Source organism: Takifugu flavidus, chromosome 18, assembly GCF_003711565.1.
Source record: "Takifugu flavidus isolate HTHZ2018 chromosome 18, ASM371156v2, whole genome shotgun sequence".
NCBI classification, from domain to species: domain Eukaryota; kingdom Metazoa; phylum Chordata; class Actinopteri; order Tetraodontiformes; family Tetraodontidae; genus Takifugu; species Takifugu flavidus.
In genome coordinates this window covers 6,627,927-6,654,278 of record NC_079537.1, presented here as the reverse complement: position 1 = coordinate 6,654,278, position 26,352 = coordinate 6,627,927, and the positions used below count along the sequence as shown (strand labels likewise).

The 26,352-nt window shown below is 52.5% G+C and overlaps 2 protein-coding genes across 2 annotated transcripts in view; both read left to right on the top strand.

Moving 5' to 3' along the window:
- The first annotated feature begins 1,009 nt into the window (after positions 1–1,009).
- fam20ca (FAM20C golgi associated secretory pathway kinase a) lies at positions 1,010–21,125 on the top strand. Its single transcript, XM_057014871.1, has 10 exons — positions 1,010–2,313; positions 2,640–2,824; positions 4,787–4,865; positions 16,281–16,373; positions 18,137–18,252; positions 18,449–18,629; positions 18,705–18,814; positions 18,886–18,967; positions 19,053–19,112; positions 19,687–21,125. Exons 1-10 carry the CDS (start codon positions 1,775–1,777, stop codon positions 19,943–19,945), a joined length of 1,704 nt encoding a protein of 567 aa, XP_056870851.1. The 5' UTR covers positions 1,010–1,774; the 3' UTR covers positions 19,946–21,125.
- Positions 21,126–26,150: 5,025 nt separating this feature from the next.
- LOC130515334 (C-Jun-amino-terminal kinase-interacting protein 4-like) overlaps positions 26,151–26,352 on the top strand; it is an 11,596-nt gene continuing 11,394 nt past the window's right edge. The window contains exon 1 of the mRNA XM_057015498.1: positions 26,151–26,226. Coding sequence (XP_056871478.1) covers positions 26,151–26,226 — 76 coding nt within the window. The remainder of the gene's footprint in view (positions 26,227–26,352) is intronic.

Genomic DNA, 26,352 nt, shown 5'->3' with positions numbered 1-26,352 from the left:
TAGCTTAGCATTAGCCTGGCTTCATCTAAAGACTGTCTGGCTCTATGAGGGTGGGGATGACGCAGCCTCCCCGCCCGCTGCCACTGATCATCCTGCTGCTGCTGTCTCAGCGTTCCCGTCCCTCTGCGCTCAGGTTCCAGCTGACGTGCACACAACAGGTCTATTAATTACTGACAAACATGATGGCGCCTCCCTTATATGTTGATATGCGTCCCAGCTGCTTCCCTCTCCCCTCCGCTTCCTCTGCCATCTTCTGTCCGTTGGAGGCACCAAACTTCCGCTGGTCCAAGCCTGCAGATGTTAGACCAAGACTGTTATTCTGGTGGAACACTGCCAATAACGTGCACAACCGTGGCTCCTACTGAGGTTTCAAACAGGTCATAGTTAAGCTGCGAAAGGCTGTGAACATCATCCCTTTGTTATTTTTATTCTTCGTGTTTATACCGAATGTCATTAACTTGCAAATGCTGAATAACTGCCTCCATCTGTGGGATCTGTGTTGTGCAAAGCGTCTGTTTGATGTGTTCTGCTGTGCACCTGACCTTGGACCTACACGTCCCACGTTCCAAATCAAACACATCTTCTCCTGGTGACCTTGTTTACTGCTGTTTTGCTCTAGCTTAGTCTATTGAAGGATTTCTAAAATGACTCTCAAACTCCCAAGTCCCCTCTGGGCTTCTCACAGTTTCTATTTATTACCCATGTTCAAAATAAGACAAGATGATAAAGGAAAGGACAAAAAAAAAACCACATTGCACCACCTATTTTAATAATAAGGCCTTACGTATTATTACAGTCTGGATTATCTTGATGGTGACTCATTGAATTAAAGTAAAATACATCTTAATTCTTTGGCTTTATTAGCTCCACTCTTCTCCACCCAGATGAAGAAACGTCTCGGCTGAGGTCAAGAGCCGTAACAGTCGTTCGCAGGTTGTTCCAGCGCCCCCTGGCGGCGCCCGGTGGGTTTGCATCCAAAGTGGGTTGGAGTCCGCACGGCTTCTCCTCCCTGAATCGCTCCTCTTCTCCTCCCCGAATCACCCCTCTCATGTCACTGGTGCCGCTTGGATGTGCAGACGTAGCCAATCTTTTCCCTCATGACGACACCGAGGCTGGGCTCAGCGCGCCAGGATCACAATATTTAACACACCCACCCTGGATGAGCTCTTGGAAAGGAAACGCGGCAGCGCTGCGAGGGGACAGATTACCACCGATCCCTGCACCTGCCGGACGGTCTCTGATTCGGTTTGAACTGGAGCAGCAGCATCAGGACGCGAGCACCTGTTATTTTTTCTCATTCCAACTTCTTTTTCGCTCCATTCCACCGCGTGTGCGCTGTGATTCGATGGACTCCAGCGATTCCCCTCGGAGAGAGTTATGACTCATTTTGGCATCTTCGTCCGCGCTGGCAGCCGCGGCAGGGAGCAGATTTTGAGGATGAATATCGCAGCTTGACCGGGGAACTCCTTCTTCCCGTTGAGTCCTCTTCGTGATTGATGTGGTCCTGAGACTGTGTCTTACTATCAGGAGCCTCTGAAGTGTCCGGTCATCACGATGTGGCGCTCCGTCCACCTGTCTGGGGACGCAGAACCGTCACTGTTGCTGCACGCATGATGGGATTATCAACAGTTTGATGTTTATTTGCGATGATCTCTGTAAATCAAAGGAGCATTTCGCCGTTGCCATAGCAGAACTCCGTCGGATGTCAACCTCGGTGCGGTGAGGTGCGCTGCGCTTAAAGCTGACCGCGTAAAGAAGAGAGAACGACAGGAAGATGATACTCTTTCGGAAATTCAGAGTGCTGATCCTCATGGTGTTTCTGGTGGCGTGCACCATGCACATAATGATAGACTTGTTACCGAAACTGGAGAAGCGCGGCGCGGGAGCGGACGGCGCGGACGGCGGCTGTCAGTGCGCTCACCACCCGGGCGGAGAGTCCCAAGGCTGGGGGAAGCAGCGCGTCAGGACGGCGGCCGAAGCCGGCTGGCCTAACAAGCACACGCTGAGGATTCTGCAGGATTTCAGCAACGAGCCGGTTTCCAACCTGACGTCGCAGTCGCGGGAGAAAAACGCGGCGGCCGCGGACCGAGCGGAGCCCCGCGGGCGGACGGGACCGTCGGCGGGGAGGAGGCAGGAGCACAAGCCGCTCATCGGAGAGGCGAGCAGGGCTCGCGCCGTCCCCTCCAGGCTGTCCGCGCTGTTCGAGCATCCTCTGTACAAGGTTGACCTTCCCCCCCTCACGGATGATGACACGCTGTTTAACGTCAACATGGACATCAGGTTTTACCCCAGAGCTGCGGGGAACAAAGGGTGGTAAGTTTGAGTTCCACTTGGAAGCTGGGCTGGAATTTAATGTTGTCATGGTGAGAGCAAACTACAGCTGCACGTTAGCTCCTTATTCTGAACTGTAATCTATCTATCTATCTATCTGTCTATCTATATCTATCTATCTATCTATCTATCTATCTATCTATCTATCTATCTATCTATCTATCTATCTATCTATCCATCCATCCATCCATCCATCCATCCATCCATCCATCCATCCATCCCAGTTCCCATATGTCCGTCTCCGTGTTGGCGTTTTTCTGCTCGATCTTTCTTCTTCTGGACGTAAACCGTCTCGCCCCGTATTTCAGGCACCACGAGGAAGGCAACGAAGAAGAGGAGGACTTCCCGCCAACCGGGGAGGTGGCGGCGGAGTCCTACCCCAACTGGCTGCGCTTCCACATCGGCATCAACCGTTACGAGCTGTACTCCAGAAGGAGCCCGGCGACGGACGCTCTGCTGAAGGACCTGGTCACGCAGAGGATCACCAGCGTGGGTGAGTCGGTCACAGAGTCCATGTACAGGTCATTTCGGTTTACCACCAACACACCTCTGCCCTCCCAATTTCAAACTGGGATTCTGGGAAAAGGCCCATAATAGGGATATTTCCTTATAATTCCGACCCTGTAGATCAACTTCCTGTCCCTCTAGATTGAAATATTGCAGCTGCTAAACCCCCTAAAACCCGAACGACAGGGTCGGGTTGGTGTTCCATTTCCAGCTGTTGGTCAGGTTAAAGTGCCAGAGGCGTGAAGAGGAGTCTCGCTGCCCTAGCGAGCGTGTGAATCGCAGCGGCCGCAAGATGAAGATTTGGTCTGAAATCCAAATGGGCGCTTAAAATATCCTCGGCTGCAGTTATCTGCGCGCCTTTGTTTTCCTCACAAAGAGTCATTGTACATCTTATTGACGCCGTCTCCGCCGTCTCTTTGTTACTCGCCCCTCTCGCTTGCAGCTCGCTATCATTCACGCCGCACTCCTCAGCCTACACTTTAATGGCTGCTGTGTGTGTTTTATTCACACCGCGCTGCATAAATCCCTGTCGAGACGCACCTGTAAAACAGCTGACTGCTGAAAAGTGTGTGTGTGTGTGTGCTTGTATTTGCTCCATACTGGGTACCAAATAATCATCCTACTGGCAAATTGACGACACCTCTGCAAAGTGGGGCAGTTTTGGCTGGTCCTGACAAATTCTAAGGACAGTTTGAGGGTTAAGAAATGGTTTTCTAGGTGTTTAGGATCAGGGAGTTAGTTAGGATGGGAAGGGTCGGGGTAGGGAACTACTGTCTGAATACACGCGCGTGTATCATGTATTTGGCGCACACTCACACCACAGCTTCCCCTTCTTTGTGTCCGTCTCTCTGTGGCCTTTTGTTCGCTCGTCACCTGGGCTCATAAATCACACGCACACCGGCGTGCGGCGTGGATTTATCGCCGCAGCGCCGGGGTGGAGAAGGGAAAATTGACAGTGGGTGAGTCTCGGAGCTTTCTGAAGGACCAGAGAGCACGGAGGTTTGAAGTGGAGGACACGCCGGTCCATTTGGGGTTGGATGGATTTATGTGGTATAAACGGCCGTAGAGTGACAGATGGCCTCCGGGCGAGCGAGCGTGCGTCGCTAAAGTCAGAGCCGTGCTCGCATGCTAGAGCGGTTGCAGGGAACAAACCGGCTGAGCGGTTTGTTGCCCGGGGGAGGGGAATTTCCACCAGGGATTACCTTTTGTAGTTTTCAATTAGATACCGAATTTCGAGAAAACACGCCACAGCGCGTGAAGAATCGAGGTCAGCCCAGCAAGGATTGTAGCTCATTCGCTCAAGGTCGCGGTATTACAGCGCGGTCGGGCCATCTGCAATCTCTCAGAGGTTTTACACCAAGAAAGATTACTGCAGCCGCTTGACCTGCTGCGGCCACGCGGGGCGGCCACGCGGGGCGGCCACGCGGGGCGGCCCGCCGTCGAAGACCCAGAGTTTGGACGCGAAAACGGTGTTACGCCAACTGAAAATGGGAGGGAAACAAGGATGATGTGTAAACAAGAAATCCCCACAAGGAAAGCTAATCAAGCCACTTCAGAAAGAGGGGGTTTAGGATCCTGGTGTGGCGAGCCCGTCAGAAAACGGGTCCACGGCGAGGGCTTATGTTGTTACAGGGGTTAGCAGAAGTGCTGTGTTGTGTAATAGACTCAAGCTAATGCGCTGTAATAAATGGGCAAATCCCCCGAAAGCCTGTCCATTATGACAGAAACGTGGGGCATTTAGACAGGCCGGCGGTGCCTTTGAGGTAACCGTGGTCAGGAAGGACGGTGGGACGCGGCCCCGCCCCTCCTCCCAGGGCACGAGAGGTCGGCGTCGTGGGATTGAGCGGACAAAATGAACCACTGTGCATGTTCAAAGCTGGTTTTCGCTCCCGTGCAGATGTAATTTGGTGTTTGTGTGCGTTCTAACCTCTCGATCGTTTCCCCGCAGCCATGAAATCCGGAGGCACCCAGCTGAAGCTGATCATGACTTTCCAGAACTACGGACAAGCTCTGTTCAAGCCCATGAAGTAGGTAACACCTCAGCTCCTCGTGCACGAGAGCCTCGCTTCCCTCCCGCATCCTCTTACATTTTCATGCATCCTCAGCAAATCTTAGTCCAGACTCTCCCCGCCCGGATGTGCACGTGGTTCCGAGAACCGTTCAGGCTCTTGGCTCCGTGTGATCTTTTTCCTGTCCGCGTTTTAATTAACATCAACAGGCCCGAGTGTTAATTAAAACGAGCACTGAGCCGACGTCGGGACATCTTCGGGGAAGCCCGAGTGGCGCCAGGACCGAAAAAAAACCCCCGCCCTCCCTCTTATCTGAGCCCGTTCTGCTTGATGAATCCCCACGCTGCGGCGGATAAACAGTGTCCAGGCCAACTGGGCCGGCATCAGACGTAATTGCTTCGGAGCTTGGCGTGATTGTGCTGAAGCGCAGAACGGTTTCTCCGCATGAAATTCCCGGCGGAAGCGGAGACGGACAGACGGAGAGAGGGAGGGAGATTTGGAGTTTGGCCGCGTTCACTCGCAGTTCTGGTGGAGGATCGAGGTCGTCGAGGACTTGGAAGCCGTCGGTGTCGCCTTATTTCGTTGTTTGTGAGGACTGGGGGGCCTTTGATTTGACCTCTGACCTACCTGTCAGGTGACGGGGCCGTCGGAAGCTGCTGCGACTGTGATTGCGCCCAAATTTTTGTGTTACCTGCTACAGTTTTAGCCCGTCCTATTTTATTCCGAGTTCTCGCTTTGACTGTCTCCCTCGTCTCTCCGGTGGTTGCGGATTTCAAGCAAAAGCCCTCACTTTTTTTTGGGATTTCAGCATGAAAGAACATCAGGAAATAAACTTTGTTCTGGTGTTTTTGGTTTTAGCTAAAGCCCGTCACAAAGCCCTGTTGTTTAGATCACAGCAGTGACACGTCCCACTTTTATTTTGGGAAGTGTGATGCATTCTGGGTACAGTAGTTCACTCCACTCACCTGTCCCCCCGCGCAGTATCAAGCAGCTCTTGAAAGAGGCTTTGATGCTTCAGGCCTCCTTTGAGCCGGATGCAAATGTGCGCGGAGGCCCGGGCCGGGAGAGCGCTGACAGCTCGCCAGATACCTCCATGCGACATTTCCTCTGTGGAGCTCAGAAGGGGGAAAAAAAAGTTTGGAATTTCGATTTAGCTGTCGGGCAAACTGTCTGAATGCATTTCTGAGTAAGAGGCGGCATTTAGGACCGAACAAATAAACGCTGTTACTGTTTTGGAAGCGCTTCACTTGGTACTTTCACGACGTATCCTGTCTAAAACTCAACGTGGGGACATTTTTGGACAGTGTAGCCGTGTTTAGCCCCACTGTAAGACGACAATTTTGATGTTGGTTGAAACTCCGTGAAGGACGAAAGACAGTTAGCGTCAAGATCAAAGGCTGCGGCTGTCGCTGCTCACCAGCGTGGCTCCCCGTTGAGGGTCAGGCCCAGAAAGCCTCCGCGCTAAGCTAGCACGTCTTCATCGCATCCGTCCCCCGATGCCATCGTCTTCCTGGCTGTGTTTCCTCCTCGGAACGTTCGTGTCGTGATAACCGGATTTGTCAGAGGGAGGAGGCGAGCGATCGGAGAGGTGTAAGCCTCAGATATTTCCCCATCGTGCAGCGTTTGATCAGCCCCGTTTCCCCTCCCACCGCCTCGGCGCCATTCGGTCGACAGCCTCAAACGGTTTGTGCGGGATAAAAAAGCACAAACGACTTTGAGCGTCCCGGTTTGTTGTGTACGTCCTCCGCTGGTGCCAGGAGCTGTTATATCAGCCCCCAAGATTCATCCCATGTAAAGACATGTGCTGGAGCATGTATATAGGGCAGGCAGACCCATTTAAGCACCGTGGGGAATCGGGACGCATCCTCATCCGCATGAACTCGATGGTTTTTGACAAGCGTGAGCTCGCAGCTCCAGCAGAGCCGGTGGGTTCGCCTGCAGAGGCTCTTAGCTTCAATACACCCGCGACTACAGGATGTCCTTTAGAGGGCTTCATCCAGGCTGTCATCCACGCTTCTGCAGACTGTTGATCTGATGCGTGCAGCCTTTTGTTGCTCCCGCCTCCCTAGAAAGGCCGCGGTGGTCCGGTTGTTAGAGCAACCACCTGCGCAAAGCCAAAAGCTGGCTAACAGGACGTGCACCGGGGGACACAATGAAATGCAGATTGAACTGTCCCCACGAGGAGGGTAAAAACAGCTCGCACCAGGCCCCCGGGAGATGGGGCTTTATCCAAACAAGTCCCATTGTTGAGCACCTGAACATCTCATTTCATGGGTAAACACAGCGTGGTTACACACGCACGAGCGCACAAAAAAAACACGTATGAGTCACAGTGTGGACAAACATGTCGATGAGGGGAAAAAAAGCACAGGGCGTTTCTTACGTAATATTGACTCATGCGACTGTGGCGTCGCGTTCGCTCATGATTTCAAGACCTGGTGGTTTGGAGCACTGGAGGTAGCGCAGAAGGGACAGAATCTGTGTTTAATGGTTCTGTTTGTTTGCATCTCCAGCTCATCCTGGCCTAGAACCTCCGGGACGTCCCTCGGGCATCCAGGGATGTCCGTGGAAATTAACAGAAACCTAACGGAAACGCATGATCTCTTTTTGGGGGCATTAGCTCAAGTCCCGTGCCTGACTACTGACACGCTAACAGACACTAGCGTGCGACGTAGCATGCTATGGACAGCTGTTCGCACAGCTGCTGCTCGCATGCATGAATGTACAGTTGCACATGTGATGCGGAAAGATCCGGGCACTGTCGGGGTTACGGAGTTTGCTCACCCTCCGTCGCTCAGGGACCGGCAGCAGTAAATCCACGAGCAGCTGTGGTCCCTCCGTCAGGACGGTGACGGCTGGGACGCCGAGCTGCACCCGCCCACGCCGCTGCGGCTCCAACGCTCCAGACAAGCCAACGTTTAGCGGGCCCGCTAATGATTTCCGCGTGAGGAAGTCAGAGAGCCCCGAAGCAACAGCGGCTAATTTGAAAGCGATGGAATGTCAAGTCTTTTCACATTCGCGTCCTCGCCGATCTCGACGCGATCTGACCTCTGCCTGGCGCCGAACGAGACTGGCTTCACCCAAGTTGTCGCATCTGGCTTCTCTCGTGCCGATAGCTCATCCTTATTTTAACTGGAACAGTGTACTGGGGAAGAACCGCCCCCCCCTCCCTCAACCCCAACCTTGTAGCGCTAGGCTAGCTGGCTGAAGCTAAAGCAGCTCAGCTGTTAGCCACCGAAGACTGTAAAGTCATGCTTATATTTGGGTCTGTGCGGGTTTAAAATTGCCTTTGTGTTCACATTTGCAGGGGTTAATATAATAGAGTAATCTCATATTTACGGAGTGGATTTAATAAAGTTTAAAAGTGGTTTCTGAAGCTCAGTATATTGATGTCAAGTTTTATTTTAGAACTCAGAAGCTTCTATTTCTCAGATAGAAAAATCGCACAGTTGCTTATATGAAAAATAACAAGTGGAGTGAACTGTTGGGGGGGGGGGCAGCACATCACATCGATTCTATATGATGCCAATTTGTTATGTAATCGAGTGGGAAGACTGTTCTTTACCTAATGAGGTCCAAATAATCCATAAGAGTGGGTGGGATTTAGGCTACAATGGAAAGATTTATACTTCTGGGTGCTGTTTGCTAACAACACACACACACACACACACACACACACACACACACACACACACACACACCACACGGCTCTTTACGTTGTTTTTTTTATGCGGCTAAACTTGCTGAAAGGCTTTTTTTTAGGCTCTGCTGGACTTTTAAAGTTCGGTACTTCTATAAGTTGCATTTTAAGCTGATTTAATGCAGTTTAGGATCTTATATCCAAATTGTGGCCTTTCCCACTGCTCCTCCTTTCAAATGTACATTTAGTTTTACTGTGCGTGCGTGTGTGCGTGCGTGTGTGCGTGTGTGTGTCACCATCTGAGCAGCTTCTTCAAGTCTTTTGTATTTCTTGTGTGATGCTGTAAGTTAAATTCCAGTCATCGCTGTTGTCCTTATTGTGTTATTACAACTCATCGCCATTAAAACGTGCACGTGAGCGCGCGGCTGAGCGTATTTTAAGCCTCCGTTTATCACCTTCCATCAGACTCCTATTGGGTGATTTTTGATTGGACAGGCTGAGCTCTTCTAACATCTGTGCGCTGGCGAATCGTCTCAACTTTCAGAAATCTTTCATCGACGCGACACACACACACACACACACACACACACACACACACACACACGGTCTAAATTTAGCCAGTGCTGCCGGGTCCCCTCGTGCCCCTGTCGCTCTTGCACACACTCCACACAACGACAGCTCTCATGAATGATTTAGTGGCTTGGCTCCTGCCTCCCCTCCGCTCGGCTCCGATCCCTCATTCATCTCCCCGTTTCGGACGTGTTTGTCAGAATCACAGGGGTTGTTGCCTCTTCCCTCGTCTCATCGCTTCTCTGTATTTTTAGATTCTCTTCATTTTCTTTTTTTGGGTTTCATTTGTTCGTCTCGCCGCGGAGCTGCGATCGTGTGGTCGGAGCCCATCTTTATCGCTGGAGACGAGACCTCATTGTAGCTCACATTTGGTCAAAACAGAGAGGATGGCTGCCTGACACACGCCTGACGTGCACGTTATGTGTATTTTCTCAGCGAACCCACTTCTTTTTACCGTCGCGCGTGCTGTTTTGGTTCCCGACCCGGCCGTTGCCTGTTGCGGTTGCAACCCTCAGACGGTTTAACTTCTCATTAAAGTCTCACCGTACGGGCGGATCCTAAAGCTCCCGCCGTAGGAATGTGACCCCCCGCGCTGGTCTGGAATGCTGAAATGTCTCTGGTGGGGTAGCTGCACACAAACGGTTAGCATTCCAGAGTTACGCCGGCGGCTAGCTGCGCCGCTACCGCCTGTGAAGGTGGCGGGAAACAACCCGTAACCATTAATCAGAGGTCCTCTCCGTGTGCAACGGGATTCGGCCATTTCGTTATCGGTGATTAACGTCTCATTGTTGCAGTTTCCCCCTGAACGAGAGACGGCAACATAAAACCTGACAAATGGCCCCTGTGATTCCAGTTTTTGGGGCCTTTAGAGGCTATAATGAGCGTAATTGTTGTCCGTGGGATCATCTTTACCACTCTTGGCCTTTAATGATACCACCACACGAACAATTGAGTCCTGTGACTAGATAACGGCTGTTCCCAGGTAAGTCTATCACCCCCCCCCCCCCCCCATCGTGTCCCAGGCTGAATGAAACAACAGTTCTCCAGCGGTAAGAGAGAACCCAGTGGCCCTGTGACTCGGGTCTTTGTGCTGACACACACGGGGGTTAATACGCCCATTCAGGCCTGTGCTGTCTCCTCCTGTCCAAAGCAAGGTGGCAATTAGACTGTGCACGACCCCCCCCCCCCCCCCCCCCCCCCGTGCTGCTGATAAAGGCGGGCGGAGGGGGAGAGAATGCCCTCGTTGTCTTTCAATTAAACCAGAGGAGGTTCCGCCTGGCTTTGCCCCATTGTCGGGGAAGGAAGTGGGAGGAGCCGCGGCTGCCAGGTCTGGTGTCACTGGGCCGGGGAGGAGGTAACCTGATCCAGGGGCTTCCCCGGGTCAGAACCCCCCCCGCCGGCTCTCTGCAGCTGTAGGATGCAGCAGAGCAGACAGAAGAGCCTCTGTCCCAGAGCTGAATCAGCACTCCTGGTTCTGGTGGACTGGGCCATACACTAAAAAACCTTATATCAACGTAGGCTTCATCTCTTTTTAGACTTTTGGAAGGACACAGCAAGGTTCACAACCTGAGGCAACTGAAGGATTGGAGCTTCGTCGGGAATTTTGCTCTGAAATTACATTGGCTGCTTTAAAATGCTGCTAACCACCAAACGTTGGCCGATTTAGCGAGTCTGTCTGATGTGCTGCACGCCGCTCGAGGACGTATCTGGGGACTCCAGCTAAATATGAATGGGAATGCTAACGTGCTAATGTTGGCTGGGTTGGACAGTCCGGTGTTCTAACGTCCCAACCTTTGTACCTCACATTAGCTGCCAGATTCGGCGCCTGGTGCCATGATGGCATCAGATGAACCATCTCAGGCAGGAGAATCTGAATTGCTGCCTTTGTTTTCTCAAAGCGAAGGAATCACCAAAATAGCCGGGAGGCTCGCGCAGGCAGGACCCAGCAGCCAGACACAAAAGTTACATTTTGACACCCCCCCCCCCCCCACCGTTTTCCCGTGAGGTTCCTCCATCCCACTCAGCTCTGACACATGGATAAGCACGACCCAACCGGTCCATTTTTCCCCCCATTCCACCACTTCCTCCTCGTCACCCCCCCTTCCCCTCCGCCCGACCACAATGACATCGCTCAGCCACCACTTAACCTCTGATAGATGGTTTCTATTCAGGAACCGTCATCCGACCGCTACCCGGCGAGGCCTTTGACGGGTCTAAATAGAAAATGGAACCAAAGAGAAAAACAGCCTGGCTTCGGCCGGAGAGAGAAAACGGTCCCAAGATCGTTTCTCGCTGGTGGAGGAATCACAGTTTTCCGAGCTTGTCTCCTTCTCTGATGTGCAATCCCAGTTTGGATAGCCTGGGGAGGCTCTCTGGGCTCGCCGCTGAAGCGTGAACAGCGGGAGTTTGTAACTTTCAGCACAAACAAAAAAGGAAAAAGAAGTTGTTGCAACTCCTCCAGAAGCTCCTCTGGTAATTAATAAACACGTGTAGGCAGCGAAGAAAGGAGACACCAGAGGATCTCCTGCATCAGTGGCGCTCCGCTGGAACCCGACGCACTGTTGCGCTAATTGGGCGGAAACGTTGGAGCCTTTGGAGCCGCAGCGGCCCGCAGACGCCAGACACCCGCCACCGCCGAGGCTCTCGGAGGCTCCGCCAGCTGACAGCCTTTATCTGCCAGTTTGTTGTGTCTACGTTCCCGAGTAAACACAGACGGGGAAAAGGGGGAGGGGGGGTAAGGAAGTGGCGGAGGTGCGTTTGTGGCCGCTGGTTTAACCTTGACTGCAGCAGGTGATTTTAGAGAGAGAGTGTGTGTGTGTGTGTGTGTGTGTGCGTGTGTGTGTGTGTGTGTGCATGAGTGAGCATTTTCTTATCTTTGGCTGATGATAATAGAATAGTTTTAGATGAAACACCTCCAGATATTCACCCCCCCGCTGACGGGGAGAGATAATGGTCGTCCAAAATGCTTACTCACAATCCAATTAACTTCTCATGGCTCTGTGTGTGTGTGTGTGTGTGTGTGTGTGTGTGTGTGTGTGTGTGTGTGTGTGTGTGTGAAATTAATGCTTCCCAGGATTCAAGGTAATTTGCTCTAATTGCTGCTTGTTGTTCAGCAGCTACTTAGGGGTAATCAAATAAAATCCTGATGGCGTTCCGGCGGCCCTTTCCAGACAGTTTTCCAGCAGGTGTATCTGAACTGGAAGAGAGGAGGACGGTGTCATACGTTCCCCCGCAGCCTCTCAGGACCTCAGATGAATGAAGCGCCATAGAAACCCATGGCCGTTCGCCAGCGCCGCAGTTTGTCGACCTTTCTTCCCTCCTCTCCTTACATAGGAAGCTCGTTATTCCCCCACTCCCGAGATCGCGGCTCCGTGTTCTTCCTGCGGAGCTGTGAGGGACTGGAACAACTGCTGGAGGCTCTTCAGGGGAATTTGGTGCTGGACTCGAACGTGGAGCAAATGGGGGCAATACTGCGCCCAGCGGTCCTCGGCGTGCGGATCGTTTAGTCTGAGCGTCTCCCTCGACCTCTCCGACGGGTCCGAAAGCACAAACACTCCCGCAGAGGTGGCAGCAAACGCCAGTGAGAGCTGCTCATCCCCATGTTGGTGCACCCACCAATCCCAGTTGACCCGTGGGTAATCTTGATGTTTGCGCACCGCTTGCGTAATTCACACTTCCTGTCATGGATTGCGCGTCCTTAGAAGGCTTGAAAAAGGGCTAATCCTCTGTGGATGGATATGTAAATGTGGACAGAGCGCCGGTGAGTGGTGAGGATAAACCGGCGCGTGTTTGTGTTGGTGGTGGGTGACGTGTGGGAGAAAAGGACGCGTGGAAAAGGGAGCGAAGTGAAGCTCCTGCTTTGGAAAACAGCGACGGTGGCGAGTATGGGAGGAATGTGCTGAATATAAAGTGTTGGGTGGATTTGGATTTGGACAAAGTCAAATGTAAATGGACGAATCCTGGGGAATTTTATTGTTTATTGCCAAATTCGCCCTCTTTTGATAATTCCTTGCATATCTTACGCGTGCACACCGCAAATTCCAACTTTGTTAACGGTTCGGTTTATGGAGAGAGGCTAACGCTTCCCCTTCTCTTTCCCACATATATTCTAATTATGCTCACAACTCCAGGGAAGTCGTTAAAATGATTGCGTGGAAGAAAAAAAAAGGATCCCTAAAGCTCCGATATAATTGTGCAGCTTTGCATCAGGTCTTCACAGCGAGTTCGGGCCTTTAAAGGCCCTGGGGAACATGGCGGAATGTGACACACCAGTCAATTAAGGCCAGGAATAACAGCATCTGCAGTCACTGCAGAAACAACTGGAACAGTGACATTAACTCTTTATGACTTTAGAACTCCGCGGGGTTGAAAGCGTCCACAACTGGGACGGTGACGGCCGCACGTGGGATTTTCCCCCGGACCAGATTAGTCCGACAGACCACCACGGCCGGACAGGTCGCCGGTGGATCCCGAAAGAGGAGGCCCAGTAAAACCAGTCACAGTCCAGCATTCGTCACGTTAGGAAACGCGCACGTCTCCGCCAAACGTTCCCCAGCGCCGACGCTGCTGCCGTAAAACCCCTTTTGTATTTATGAGCGCTGGTTTCTGTGTTTCGTGCCTCTAACTGCCGGCGCACTAATCCCCTCTCAGCACGTAAAAAAGGGTTTTCAATCACTCACGGCTGAATTTTTTATCAAAGCTTTTATTGTTCCGATTTGGAACCGCAGCCTTCATGTCCTGGTTCCCCCAGCCGGCAGCATTTACTGGTTTATTCTAAGACCAGCGTGACTCCTGCCGAACGGCAAACACGAGGAGTCGTTAGAGCGCGGCGGGGCTGTGCGCGCCCCCGAGCCAGGGCTTCAGCTCTGATACGCACAGACAGGGACTCGCAGCCATCTGGCCAGATGAGACCCTTCAGTGTGCGCGGGTGTCGCTTTCCGTGCACACACCGCTCCTCGCCATCACCCGTGAGGATGCAACTTACAGTGGTTCCGTGGGTCTCCGGGGCGGCCTGGAGAACTCTGGCGGTCGCGGATAGTTCGGGCGCTGAAAGCGGTTCCGTGTCTCCCAGGGTCCCAATCTCAAGGACTCGGTTTGAGCCGGCGGCGTTTTGTGATGGACAGAAGGTCAGAGAGTCGTGGAAAGGGGCAGGAACGGCAGCTGAGGCGGGCGGCGGCCCTCAGAACCCCCGGCTCTGACGTCATCGCCCCCGGTTGACGACCTGTCAGCTCCTCGGTAACGGCCCAGGGGGGCATCGAGCTGCACCGGCAGATGTTTGCACCCTTGATCACCGATCATCCCGCCTCCATCTGATATCAAGTCCACTCTCTCTCGCAGCTCACGAGCATCTCGCACCCTTGACAGTGTCTCGTGTCCGTCATCCAGCTCCCTTCCTGGCCTGTCTCGGAGCGCCGCTCCAATAGCATCGCCCGCGCAGCTTCCCACACAGCCGGATAATTCGCTCCCCCCCCCCCCCCCCCCCCCCCTCTCCCCGGGTGGTGCCTCAACCCTGCGCGTTGAAAATAGCTGCAACTGGAACACACCGTGTGCAACATCGATTTGAAATTCAATCCAGACAGTTTACCTCCAGGCCTCGCATCCGCGCTCAGATCCGTCCGCGATACGGAGGAAGCGTCAAGGAGGCGTCCACGGGGGGAGGGGGGGCGTGAGTTGGAAAGAAAGTACCCACGTCAAAGCACGTCTGACAGACAGGTGCCCTCTGACACAGCCTGAAGTGGTGTTATCGCCTGATTTTTATCTTCCCTCCATCCTTCCGCCTGTCTGTCACCTTGACAGACGTGTCGTGAACAAGTCCCCTGGATGTCGGCCTGTTCAAACCACGTTTCTCCTTCCAGATTCGTCTCTATTGTCCCCGTAATGAAACCTGTCAAGGAAGGAACATGTAAAGAGGAAGTAGCAGGCGGGAGGGTTGGGTTAATTGAGCGCTTACACGAAGCGGATGCATAAAAGGCTCCGTTTGAAGAAGAAGAAGAGGGAAAGTGGACAAACAGCGGGATGCTTGATAATTGCTGCTAAATCGACTCATTTAACTCTGCGGAAACCAAACAACACTGGGAAATCAAAGCAGGTTGGACACCGCAGCGCAGTAGTAAGATGGATGCTAACGAGCTCTTGTCTTTCTCATCATGTCTTCAACAAATTAACAACCTTCCATGGCGAAGGGCGACGCTAACACACAGCCCATGGTTTATAAGATAGATAGATAGATAGATAGATAGATAGATAGATAGATAGATAGATAGATAGATAGATAGATAGATAGATAGATAGATAGATAGATGATAGATAGATAGATAGATAGATAGATAGATAGATAGATAGATAGATAGATAGATAGATAGATAGATAGATAGATAGATAGATAGATAGATAGATAGATCAGCATCAGTAAAACCCTCTGTTAGCTACGCAGGAAAATCAGAGCAGCTTCCTTGCTGGCACAAACTGCACTTTGTGCGTTGGTCACCATGGCAACAGAAGCCTGCGATGCCTCAGTGTCAGTCAGAGTTACAGTGGCGTTACGTCCTGCCTGCGTGGCGCCGCTGACGACCTCATCTCACTCCGCTCTTCCTCTTCCCATGTGCAGGGGAAGCGTGGGGCAGCTATTCTGCACAGTTCAGGGGCAACAAGGGTAAAAATCTGCCTCATGTCCCATATTTGGGGCTCTTGGTTGAGGTCTACCTAACGACGCACCTCATCAAATGCTTTTATCCGGACCTTCACCCTCAGGAGGGACGAAAAACACAATTGCCCCCCCTCCCATTGATTTATGGGTAAATGGCTGCTTCCTGCTGAATAAGAGGAAGGTTTCTGCTCCTGCCGGCAGCCCTGTGGCTCCTCACGGAAATTGGGAGCGAGTGGAAGAAGGATGAGGTGGGGATGAGGCGTCTCCCCACAGTCCACATTAATGGAGGGGGAAGATAAAGGGGAGGGTGTGTGTGTGTGTGTGTGTGTGTGTGTGTGTGTGTGGAGGGCCAACCTGCTGCCAGACAAGTGAGGAGGCAAACACAAAGAGGCTCCTCCTGATCCCTGACACAGATCCAGGGGTCCGACAGCAGCTTCCATCCATTCCATGAAAACAGACACATAGATGCTTTTCCTTCCAGATTGAGCCTGAACCGAGATGATTTTCCAGGGTGGATCCGTTGATCTCCCTGATTCCCCACTGATCCTGCTCACGGTGGTTGTTTGTGCTCCTCCAGGCAGACCCGGGAGCAGGAAACCCCCCCGGACTTCTTCTACTTCTCCGACTTCGAGAGGCACAATGCCGAGATTGCCGCTTTCCACCTGGACAAGTGAGTATTATCGCCCCCGTTTCCCGTGATTTTCCCGCCCCTTCCTCCTCCAGAGGCAGCGCAGACGGAGGACGGCGGCCAAAGGTGTGTAGGGAGGGATTTAAAGCCGTGAAAATGTGAATGGGATTTGGAACACGGGGATTAGATAACGCTGGGATCATCTCCTCAGCTCGCTGCTGAGTGCATTGATTTCTGCGTGATCCTCTTACGCGACGCGCTCCGGATGGGAAAAAAGACAGAGGAATGCCAAGCAGAGTCAAACGTGTGAGTCTGGGACAGCGTGGGAGGGTGATGAAGGGTTTGCAGGTCCTTAAGGTCCTCCGAGGGCAGAGTAATTACTTCACACACACTGTCTGTCTGGTGGATGAGGTCAGTGTGTGTGGGCGGGAGGACTGGGACCAACAGGAAATCAGGGGCACAGCGTCACAACCGGGAGGAAGAGGAGGAGGAGGAAGAGGCCCCGCCGTGGTTTTGGCCTCACAGTTTGGTCTGCCTGGCAGTTATGTCTAGTCCTCTGCTTCCTGTTGATGGGGGAACGAGCAGCAGGCGGAGGTCCGGCTCACCCTGGGAAAAGGTGATGAAAATTCACTGGAATATTGGAGAAGAGATTGTCACCGCATCTTAGAGGCTTTTTTCCCTTTTAATCCCGCGCTCTTGTGCCCCCATCTGTTGGGAGCTCCTTGTGACCCCGGGGGTTGTGTAATAGGCGGAGCGCGCACATAAAGACACACACATGCACACACAGGTGCTCCATTGTTGCCGCGCCTGACGTGACGGTGCAGTTTACGGCGCCTGAATGCCGTCCTCTGTTGGCCGAGGTATCGCCGACACCGTCCCACTGAGCCTGTGTGTGTGTGTGTGTGTGTGTGTGTTGTGTGTGTGTGTGTGTGTGTGTGTGTGTACTCCCACGAGGCTTACTTCTAAATGGGGCAGGGTCATTTGGCCCACAGCAGACGGGCTAAAGAGGGAGTTTAACAGTGAGGAAGTGAAGATGAAAAAGCTTTAAGATTAAAATATTCATGCATTAATGCTGCAGTTCAGTGGTGTGTGTTCAGGTGGAAGGGAGAATACACACACACCCATGTGTACCTCTGTCTTTGTGAGGACTCTTATTTGTGTAATACCCCTCCCAACCGTAATACTAAGCATGAACCCTCAAATGGTGTCTGAAGTTGTGAGGACCAGCAAAAACGTCCCCACATTGTTAGCGAAATGCTAAAGTTCAGCACAGGAGCGACCCAGAGACAGACATGAGGACCACGCCAGACCCCTGAAACAACGACAGCCCAGCACAGGAGGGCAGAGGTGGCGGGTTTAAATACACGCTGGGGCGGGATTAGACACAGGTGAAACACATCAGGGTCATTGGGGGTGCAGATCCGAACAGTGCTGCTGTTTTCATCTACATAAATGGGACATTAGGGAATTTATTAACTGTGGGAATAAATATTGTGTCGGTACTTTAGGTGTTGTATTGAGGCTCCGCTAAAAAGGTTTTTTCACATGCTTTTCAAAGATTGAATCTTTGAAAAGCATGTGAAAAATTGTGTCTTTTTCAAATGTTTTTTAATTAGATGGGAAAACATTCTTAAAAAGAGGCTGAATAAGATAAACTTCAGGTTTCTAAATATGTGACCTCAACATAGTGCAGATTTATAACGTATTTTTACTCGAACACTTGCCTCCTCGATTCTTATTGTATCCCGAGAAAAAAAGTGTTTTACTCAGATTTGTTATTTCAATGTTCTTCGTCTCTTCTCAAGGATCCTTGATTTTCGGAGAGTGCCCCCGGTGGCGGGTCGACTCGTCAACATGACCAGAGAGATCAGGGACGTGACCAGAGATAAGAAGCTGTGGAGAACCTTCTTCATCTCTCCAGGTAGGAGCTGCAGCAGAGATGTTTCTGCATGGCTGCGCCACGGTCAGACACGTGCAGTACCGCGGAACCCCACCAGGCGGCGCCATTTTCTATGAGATTATTTCAAGCTCAACATCAGAGCGCAGCGGAGCTACAACAGTGAATGATGGTGTAATGCATTCAACATGGACAACAGCTTTATTCTTCATGTCCTCAGCCAATAACGTTTGTTTCTACGGCGAGTGCTCGTACTACTGCTCCACCGAGCACGCCCTGTGCGGTAAGCCGGACCAAATCGAGGGCTCCCTGGCAGCTTTCCTGCCGGACCTGAACCTGGCCAAGCGCAAGACCTGGAGAAACCCCTGGAGACGCTCGTACCACAAACGCAAGAAGGCCGAGTAAGAGACCCGCCTCCGAGGACAAGCACCCGGACCCCCGACAGGGATTCATAGGGTGTGTTTGTGTGTGTGCAGGTGGGAGGTGGACCCGGATTACTGTGATGAAGTAAAGCAGACCCCCCCCTACGACAGAGGCACTCGCCTGCTGGACGTGATGGACATGACGGTCTTTGACTTCCTCATGGGTACCGGCGGCACATGGTGAACTCAGACTGTGAATTAGCACAAGTGTGAACTTGTCCTCCCGTCTGTCCAGGCAACATGGACCGACACCATTATGAAACGTTCGAGAAGTTCGGCAACGACACCTTCATCATTCACCTGGACAACGGAAGAGGGTGAAGATGCCCCCCCCTTCCCCATTGATCCATCTTAAATTGTCACCAATTCACCTTTGGATCCCTTTTTTTCCCACTCATGCAGGTTTGGAAAACACTCCCACGATGAGCTCTCCATCCTGGTGCCGCTGAGCCAGTGCTGCAGGTCTGCACACCTGGAATGACTGAAATAACAAAGGAAGGAAGAAGCTGTCAGGCGTCAGATAGCTGACAGAGTTAGCTTAGACTGTCTGTACGGCTTCGTTATTAACAAAGACCCAGAAACTTTATTTCTGGACTTTTTAGTTCCTGTTTTAACAAGATGACAACAGGGGGCAGGAGGGCTAAAGCATCTAGATCAAAGCAGCCCATCAAAGGAGGAAGCATAAAATCTGTGGCAACGTGGAATTTGGAGCGTAAAAACCCTAATAAGTGGAGAAGCGCCTGAAGAGCGTTGGGCTCAAACAGAATGCTAAAGTTAATTCTGCAAGAGGAAGTCATTTTTTTTATTGTTTTTTTATATGCTCTTTGGTTATTTTCTCCATCCTGTATCTTTGAAACGCTTTGTTTCGGATCGTTTTCCTTCAATCCAACCAGTAAAAGCTCACAACATTGTGTTTCTCGTGCGGAACTTTAGCCGCTCCTCGTCCTGGTCGTTTGCTGCCATTTCATTGGCAACAGCTGTAGATCAGGTGTTCTTGACTCCTTTTAAATATTTCCTGTTGGTCTTTTGTGTCCAGGGTGAGGAAATCCACCTACCAGCGTCTCCAGCTGTTAGCCAAAGAGGACTACAGGCTAAGTGCCCTAATGGAGGAGTCCCTGCTCCAGGACCGGCTGTCCCCTGTCCTCATCCAGCCCCACCTCCAGGCGATGGACCGCAGGCTGCAGGTGGTGCTGCAGGTCCTGGCGGGCTGCATAGAGAAAGAGGGCTATGCTAACGTGGTGGAGGAGGACCTGGTCAGAGACACGGCCACCCACAGGAGCCCGGGCCACAGGTAGTGAGGGACAGGGACAGGGACAGGGACAGGTGGATAAAGGACAGAACCTCTGGCTGCTGACAAACTTTTCAAGCTGAATTCAGTGAATTCTGAGACTTGTCTTCATTTCCGGTGCGGAAGCTGCTCTCAAGCCTGTTTACGCTGTCGGAGCAGGACGCGTCCAGGCTGTTTCTCTTTGACCGGACCTCGTCCAACACATAACCACTGCTGTGTCCGGAGTTTGTCCCCTATGGTGTTTTTGTTACAGCCGAATAAGGCGAGACAAGGCGTGGTCACATGATAATCTATGTTGGTGTGGAGAGGTTTGGTTTCTGAATCGGACTCGTCAGCCGTCACAAGCGAGCCCTCCAGCGGACCAGCCGGCCCCCTTGTGGAGTTTCCCCAACATTGGTTTGTTTATTTCTGTACAGACTGACTCACATTTTTTAAAAACCAACAACAAAAACGAGGGTTTCAGACGTACATTTGCCTTATTCTGATTTCCTGCACATCTTACAGGCACTAAAAGCCGTGTTTAAGAAAAAAAAGGTGCACAGACCAGTTTGTTGGGTCATGCTCCCTGAACTCGGACCTGAACCTCCACAGCTGCCTGCTACACCTCTGCAATGACAACATGTGCTTTGACTCATTTCTAAAGAGATTTCAGGACTATTTATTGGTGTGTTCCAAAGGACGGGAGGTTTATTCAACTCTAATTTTGCTTCATGTTGGGAGATATTTAGCTTAGCATTTGGATCCTTCTGATATCGCTTCCTCTGGCTACTGTTTTATGTTCACTTTACTAAAAAAAAATCATCTAAGCTGATGATTTTGGACCTGTGAAGCAGCAGAACATCCGTTTTTCTGTTGGGATCCTGCTCCTGGCTGACCCGGTTACCTGTGCAACGACCCAACTACAGTACTTGAATGTTTCCAGGTCAGCAGCATCTGCAGGAGTCACACAGCTGCCTACAGCGCGTGCATGAGCAGCTGGAATCCAGGAAGTGCTTTGGAGAGGCAACCGCCTCATTTCACGGGGAAAACCTGGCGTCCCCTGCCCTCCGTGTACATACATGCAGATTTATGGCCTCACACATGGCAGTGCACAGTGGTCAGCTTCTCTTTTCAGCTATTGCATTGTTACTGTGAACACCCGTTTAATAAACCATTAAAGTGTGCAATGAAAACAGAAATGAGAACAACTCTCTCCTCGTGTGCTTAGCCGTGGACACGTTAAGACTTTGTTGGTGCTTCCTATTTTTTAAATCACGTCGGAGAAGAAATTTGACAAATGTGTCGGCTTGGTGCGTCAAAGCGAAGCTCTCCTGTCTAGGGGGGTCACCACTGCATAGACGGGGATACATAAACACATAGAAATCTACATGAAAGCAGAATGATAGGCCCGATCTGTACTGTTTGTGGGGGAAAATGGGAATAACCCAGGGACAGTGTACTTCCTGTGTGTGTCTAGGCCACGCCCCTTTATTGGCAGAACGGTAAACAGACAGGAGAGACGAGTTTGTGATAGAAACCAGAACGCACAAAAACCCTTCATTAAGGTGGGGAAAGACATCAATCGAACACTTTTGCTTAGTTTTTAAACGTTTCAGTCCTTCCCACCCCTCAGAACAGCGTCCTTTCATCCGATAACTGGCGTTAATGACAGAAGGGCGCCACAGGGGCGGCGCTGTCCGCGGTGCTGAACGCTCCCCGGGACCTTGGACAGCTCCCCGATCTTTATCTCTGTGACGTCAGGACGTCATTACGGCTGCAGGATTCATGAATCGACCTCCTGCTATCATATTGGATTTTATATTGATTTCCTCTTCCGGTCGGGTTCCTTATCAGCTTCGTTGTCCTCTATGACCTGATTCATAAGAATAATAAAAAATTACCAGAAGCGTGGACATCATTTCCTCTCAGGTGAATGTCACCGAGGGCAACTGTCGGGATTTACTCGGGTCGAAATAATTATAATAGATGATAAACCAAGATGTAGAGACTTCTACCCAGCAGAGGGGGCAAGATCGCAGCAGATCTCATTGCAGACCTACTCGTTGTTACAGAAAGAAGCCACGAGGTGGCGCTCAGGATTTGCATTTCTCCGAGGTTTCTGCCCAGAAGGAAGGTCACAGCAGGTGAGTGAGGTGGGGACATCTGTGGACGAGGTGAGGGGAAAGTACATCAAGTCAAGTAATTGAACTAAAAATTACGAAAGTTGCAAACCAGAAGCGAAGAAGAGGCCATGAAGAGCAGGCCAAGCTTCTGTGATTGCATTATATTTGCACAACATTTAGAGAATATCACTGTCAATAAAGGAGATCTTGCTCTGCATCGTGAGTGGAGTAAACAACCGAATCGAGGGAAAATACAGGTTGTATTAAAGAAATATTGTAATTTTGAACCGCCGTGATGCACTTCCCAATAATACCCACGAGGGGGCGCGCTATAACAAACAGCCGTGAGGAAAAACTGCAAAACTAATCATAACAAAAATTGGGTTACACGTGTCCGCCTAAGTCAGACAATAACAAAGACAGATTTTGTGTTTCCATGTGAATCAAAACCCAAAAAATCCAAACCGGAAATTAATAATCGCTCTCCTAATGGATCCCACCGCAGCCCTGATGTTGTTTACCCTCTCAGGCAGACCACCCCTCATCCCCTCATCTCAATTCAAAGGCGGCTTCCCTCTCCTGCCTAGTAACAGTATCCAACACCCCTGTCCTTCCGTCTCTATGGCAACAGATGTACCCCCACCCCTCCCTTTGGCCTGCCTTCCATTGATCCGAGGTGCGTGGCTGAGTCCTCGACGACCCTGAACCTTACACCCCCGAAAACACCCCAACTCTCTCTCTCTCACACACACACACACACACACTCTCTCTCTCTCTCTCACACACACACACACACACACACTCTCTCTCTCACACACACACACACCTGAACTTGAAATCCCCATTTCCTGTGAAAGTGCTCCACGCTGAAGCCAAAAAGAGTTCGGTTTAAACATCTAACATCAAAAGAATCTGATTCTAGTCGACCGTTTATTTGTGGCCGTGTTCAACCTGAACCATATCCGAGTTGAAAACACACGCACTTATTCCCCACACCGTGAATGTGTGCGGGGGCGTGCGTGTGCGCCACGGAGAGCAGCTGCGCGGAGCGGATCTTTCAGACGGTTCTCGTTTTTAACCTCTGCTGATCTCATTGATCTCGGCGCTCCGGGCGAAAATCGCGCTCCTCTCAGATCTGCGGTGATCAAAAACGAGCGCGTCCCGGAGAGGACGCCTCACCGGCGCGATTCAGACACGCGGGGCCGCGAACACGCACTCGCGGCTCCGCTCCGCGCATCTGGCGGCGCACATCTCTCTCGCCGCCCGCCGCCAGCGCGTCTCTGCGAGGCTGTTTGTGCGGAGATCAAGGTCAGTCAGGGGAGCAGCTCCGCGCCTCAACTTCACGTCCTCCCCTTATTTCTACAGGCGCCTGTCGAGAAGTTTAAAGTCTCTGGCTGCGCCGTGAAAAACAAGGTCGGCCCGGTGCGTTTTAATGGGCTGTAACAGCCGTCGTCAAACGAGCGCTCGAGACCGAGCTCATGAATTATTAACAGGCGACGATAACGCGGCTGAGGCTAAAATTAGCGATAGTCTTCCTGGTTATAATTAGAAAACAGATGGAGCGCGCTCATTTATAATAGTGCGCGGAGGATTTTTTTTTTCCCCTACTTCTTGAAGTGGAAATGTGAGGTCTGTGCGTGTCTGTCCCCCCAGTCTGTCCTCAAGGTCAGACGAAGGCGCATCCTCTCGCGTCGAGAGTGCCGGGAGAGAAATTAAACTCCAAATCAATTGCCCTTGAACCGCTGTGCGCGACAGTGGGAGTGCGTCTGTGCGTGCGCGCGCGCGATGGGGTGCGCACGTCCCATTGTAAAACCGGATAAAACACCCTCGGCTGCGCACGGAAGAAATTCAGAATGACCGAGATAAGCTGCGCTCGGACGGCTCGTCGCGACAGGGGAGAGGAGGAGGGGGAGGAGAGGAGGGGAGGGGATGGGGAGGTGAGAGGAGAGGAGAGGGAGAGGAGAGGAGAGGCACGAGGAGAAGGAGAGGAGAGGACGGGAGGGGAATTGGGGGAGGGGAGGAGGGGAGAGGAGAGGAGAGGAGCCAAGAAGCGAGGAGGAGGGGAAGGAGAGGAGCAGAGGCGGAGAGGGAGAGAGGAGACGGAGGAGGAGGAGAGGAGAGGAAGAGGAGAGGAGAGAGAGAGGAAGAGGAGGAGGGGAAGAGGAGGGGAGAGGAGGGAAGAGGGGAGGGGAGGGGAAGGAGAAGAGGAGGGGAGGAGGGGAGGGTGAGGGGGAAGAGAGGAGGAGAGGAGAGGAGAGGAGAGGAGGAGAAGGAGCGGGAGAGGACGAGGAGGGGAGGGGAGGGAGATGAGAGGAGAGAGAGAAGAGGAGGGGGAGAAGGAGAGGAGAGGAGAGGCGGAGGAAAGGGGAGGAGAGGAGAGGAGAGGAGAGGGAGAGGAGAGGGAGAGGAGAGGAGAGGAGGGGAGGAGGGGAGGAGGGGGGAGGGGAGGGGAGGGGAGGGGAGGGGAGGGGAGGGGAGGGGACGGAGAGGAGAGGAGAGGAGGGAGAGGAAGGAGAGGAGAGGAGGCCGGAGGGAGAGGAGAGGGAGAGGAGAGGAGAGGCGAGGAGAGGAGAGGAGAGAGAGGGGCTGAGGGGAGGGGAGGGGAGGCGAGTGAGAGGAGAGGAGAGGAGAGGAAGAGAGGAGAGGAGAGAAGGAGGAGGAAGGAGGAGGGGAGGGGAGAGGAGAGGAGAGGGGAGGGGGAGGAGAAGGAGAGGAGGGGAGGGGAGGGGAGGAGGAGAGGAAGGCGAGGAGAGGAGGGGAGGAGGAGAGCAGAGGAGGGGACGGGGACGAGGGAGAGGGGAGGGACAGGGAGGAGGAGAGGGAGACGGGGAGGGAGAGGAGAGGAGAAGGCAGGGAGAGAGGAGAGGAGAGGAGAGGAGAGGAAGAGGAGGAGGAGGAGAAGAGGAGGAGGGGAGGAGGGGAAGAGAGGAGGGGAGAGGGAGGGGAGAGAGGAGAGGAGAGGAGAGGAGAGGAGGAGGGGAGGGGAGGAGGGAAGAAGGAGAGAGGAGGGGGAGGAGCGAGGAGGGGAAGGAGGGGAGGAGAGGGGAGGAGAGGAGAGGAGAGGAGAGGAGGAGAGGAGGAGGAGAGGAGAGGAGAGGAGAGGAGAGGAGAGGATGAGGAGAGGGGAGGGGGAGGAGAGGAGATGAGGGAGAGGAGAGGAGGAGAGGAGAGGAGAGGAGATGGCTTAATGGGAGGGACGTAACCCCCCCCCCACCAACCACCACCTTATTTTCATTCATGACACAATCAGACACAAACGCATGTACACGTTAGTCCCCCCCCACACAAAGACCCCCTCCTATCTGCCACACGGGGGCCGGTTCAGTCCCTGCGCATAAGCACGCGACCGCCTCTCAATCAAAACACACACACACACACACACACAGAGTCACACACGCATGAGCACACATAATGAAGGGCAACACACACACTCTTTTAGGGGTGGTGCACGTCGGACCACCAGCCGCGCAAGTACGTCAATAAAAATGACCTCATGGAGCAGAATCTATCGCCTCTCTCTCGCTCTCGAGCTCACTCACACACACACACACACACACACACACACAAACACACACACACACACAAACACACACACACAAACACACACTAAATATTTTAAATTCAGATGTTTAATTCACCTCATTGCCAGAGTGGTCGTGGACAAAATGATGGAACAGTGATTGGATCACCTGCAAAGTTCAGGAAGTGCTCTGCAACAATTTCTTCTATAAGCCAGTAACACACACACACAACAATGCATACACGCGCACACACACACACAACACACACACACCCTTGGACACAAGGATGGTCATTCCTTTATCACACACACTCTCTGACAGCCACATGCGCGCACACACGCACACTTGTGCACAGAGGTTGACATCTCCGCAGCTCCCTGCAAACCTGCCCCACCGCCTCCCAAGCTAATTCCATTATACGTTCCCGAAGGGAAGGAAGAGGGGCTGTCTTTAATTGCTGTTTGATCCCCCCGAGTCCTACCCCCCGCCCCCTCCCTCACCACCACCCGCGCTCCCACTCTCTAATCCATCGCCACCTCTCTCCCACCCCCTTCTATCATCCCGCCCCTCGCCCTGCATGCCAATCAACATGGCAGCAGACAAGCACAGGAGGGAGGTGAGCCCGAGGAAGGGGGAGAGCGGCCAGATGAGGAAGAGAGCGAGAGGTAGAGCAAGAGAGAGAGGGGGGGGGGAGGCAGGCGGCTCTCTCAGGCAGCGCTGGTGCCATTTTCAGGCAGCGCAGGGTGAAGGATTGAGCCCTGCCGCTGTCGGCTCGGCTCGCCTCAGCTGCC

Coding starts and splice junctions, on each gene's coding strand:
- fam20ca (XM_057014871.1), top strand. CDS start 1,775: ATGATACTCTTTCGGAAATTCAGAGTGCTGATCCTCATGGTGTTTCTG. Junction 2,825..4,786: donor GCAGAGGATCACCAGCGTGG/GTGAGTCGGTCA, acceptor GTTTCCCCGCAG/CCATGAAATCCGGAGGCACC. Junction 16,374..18,136: donor GCCGCTTTCCACCTGGACAA/GTGAGTATTATC, acceptor TCTCTTCTCAAG/GATCCTTGATTTTCGGAGAG.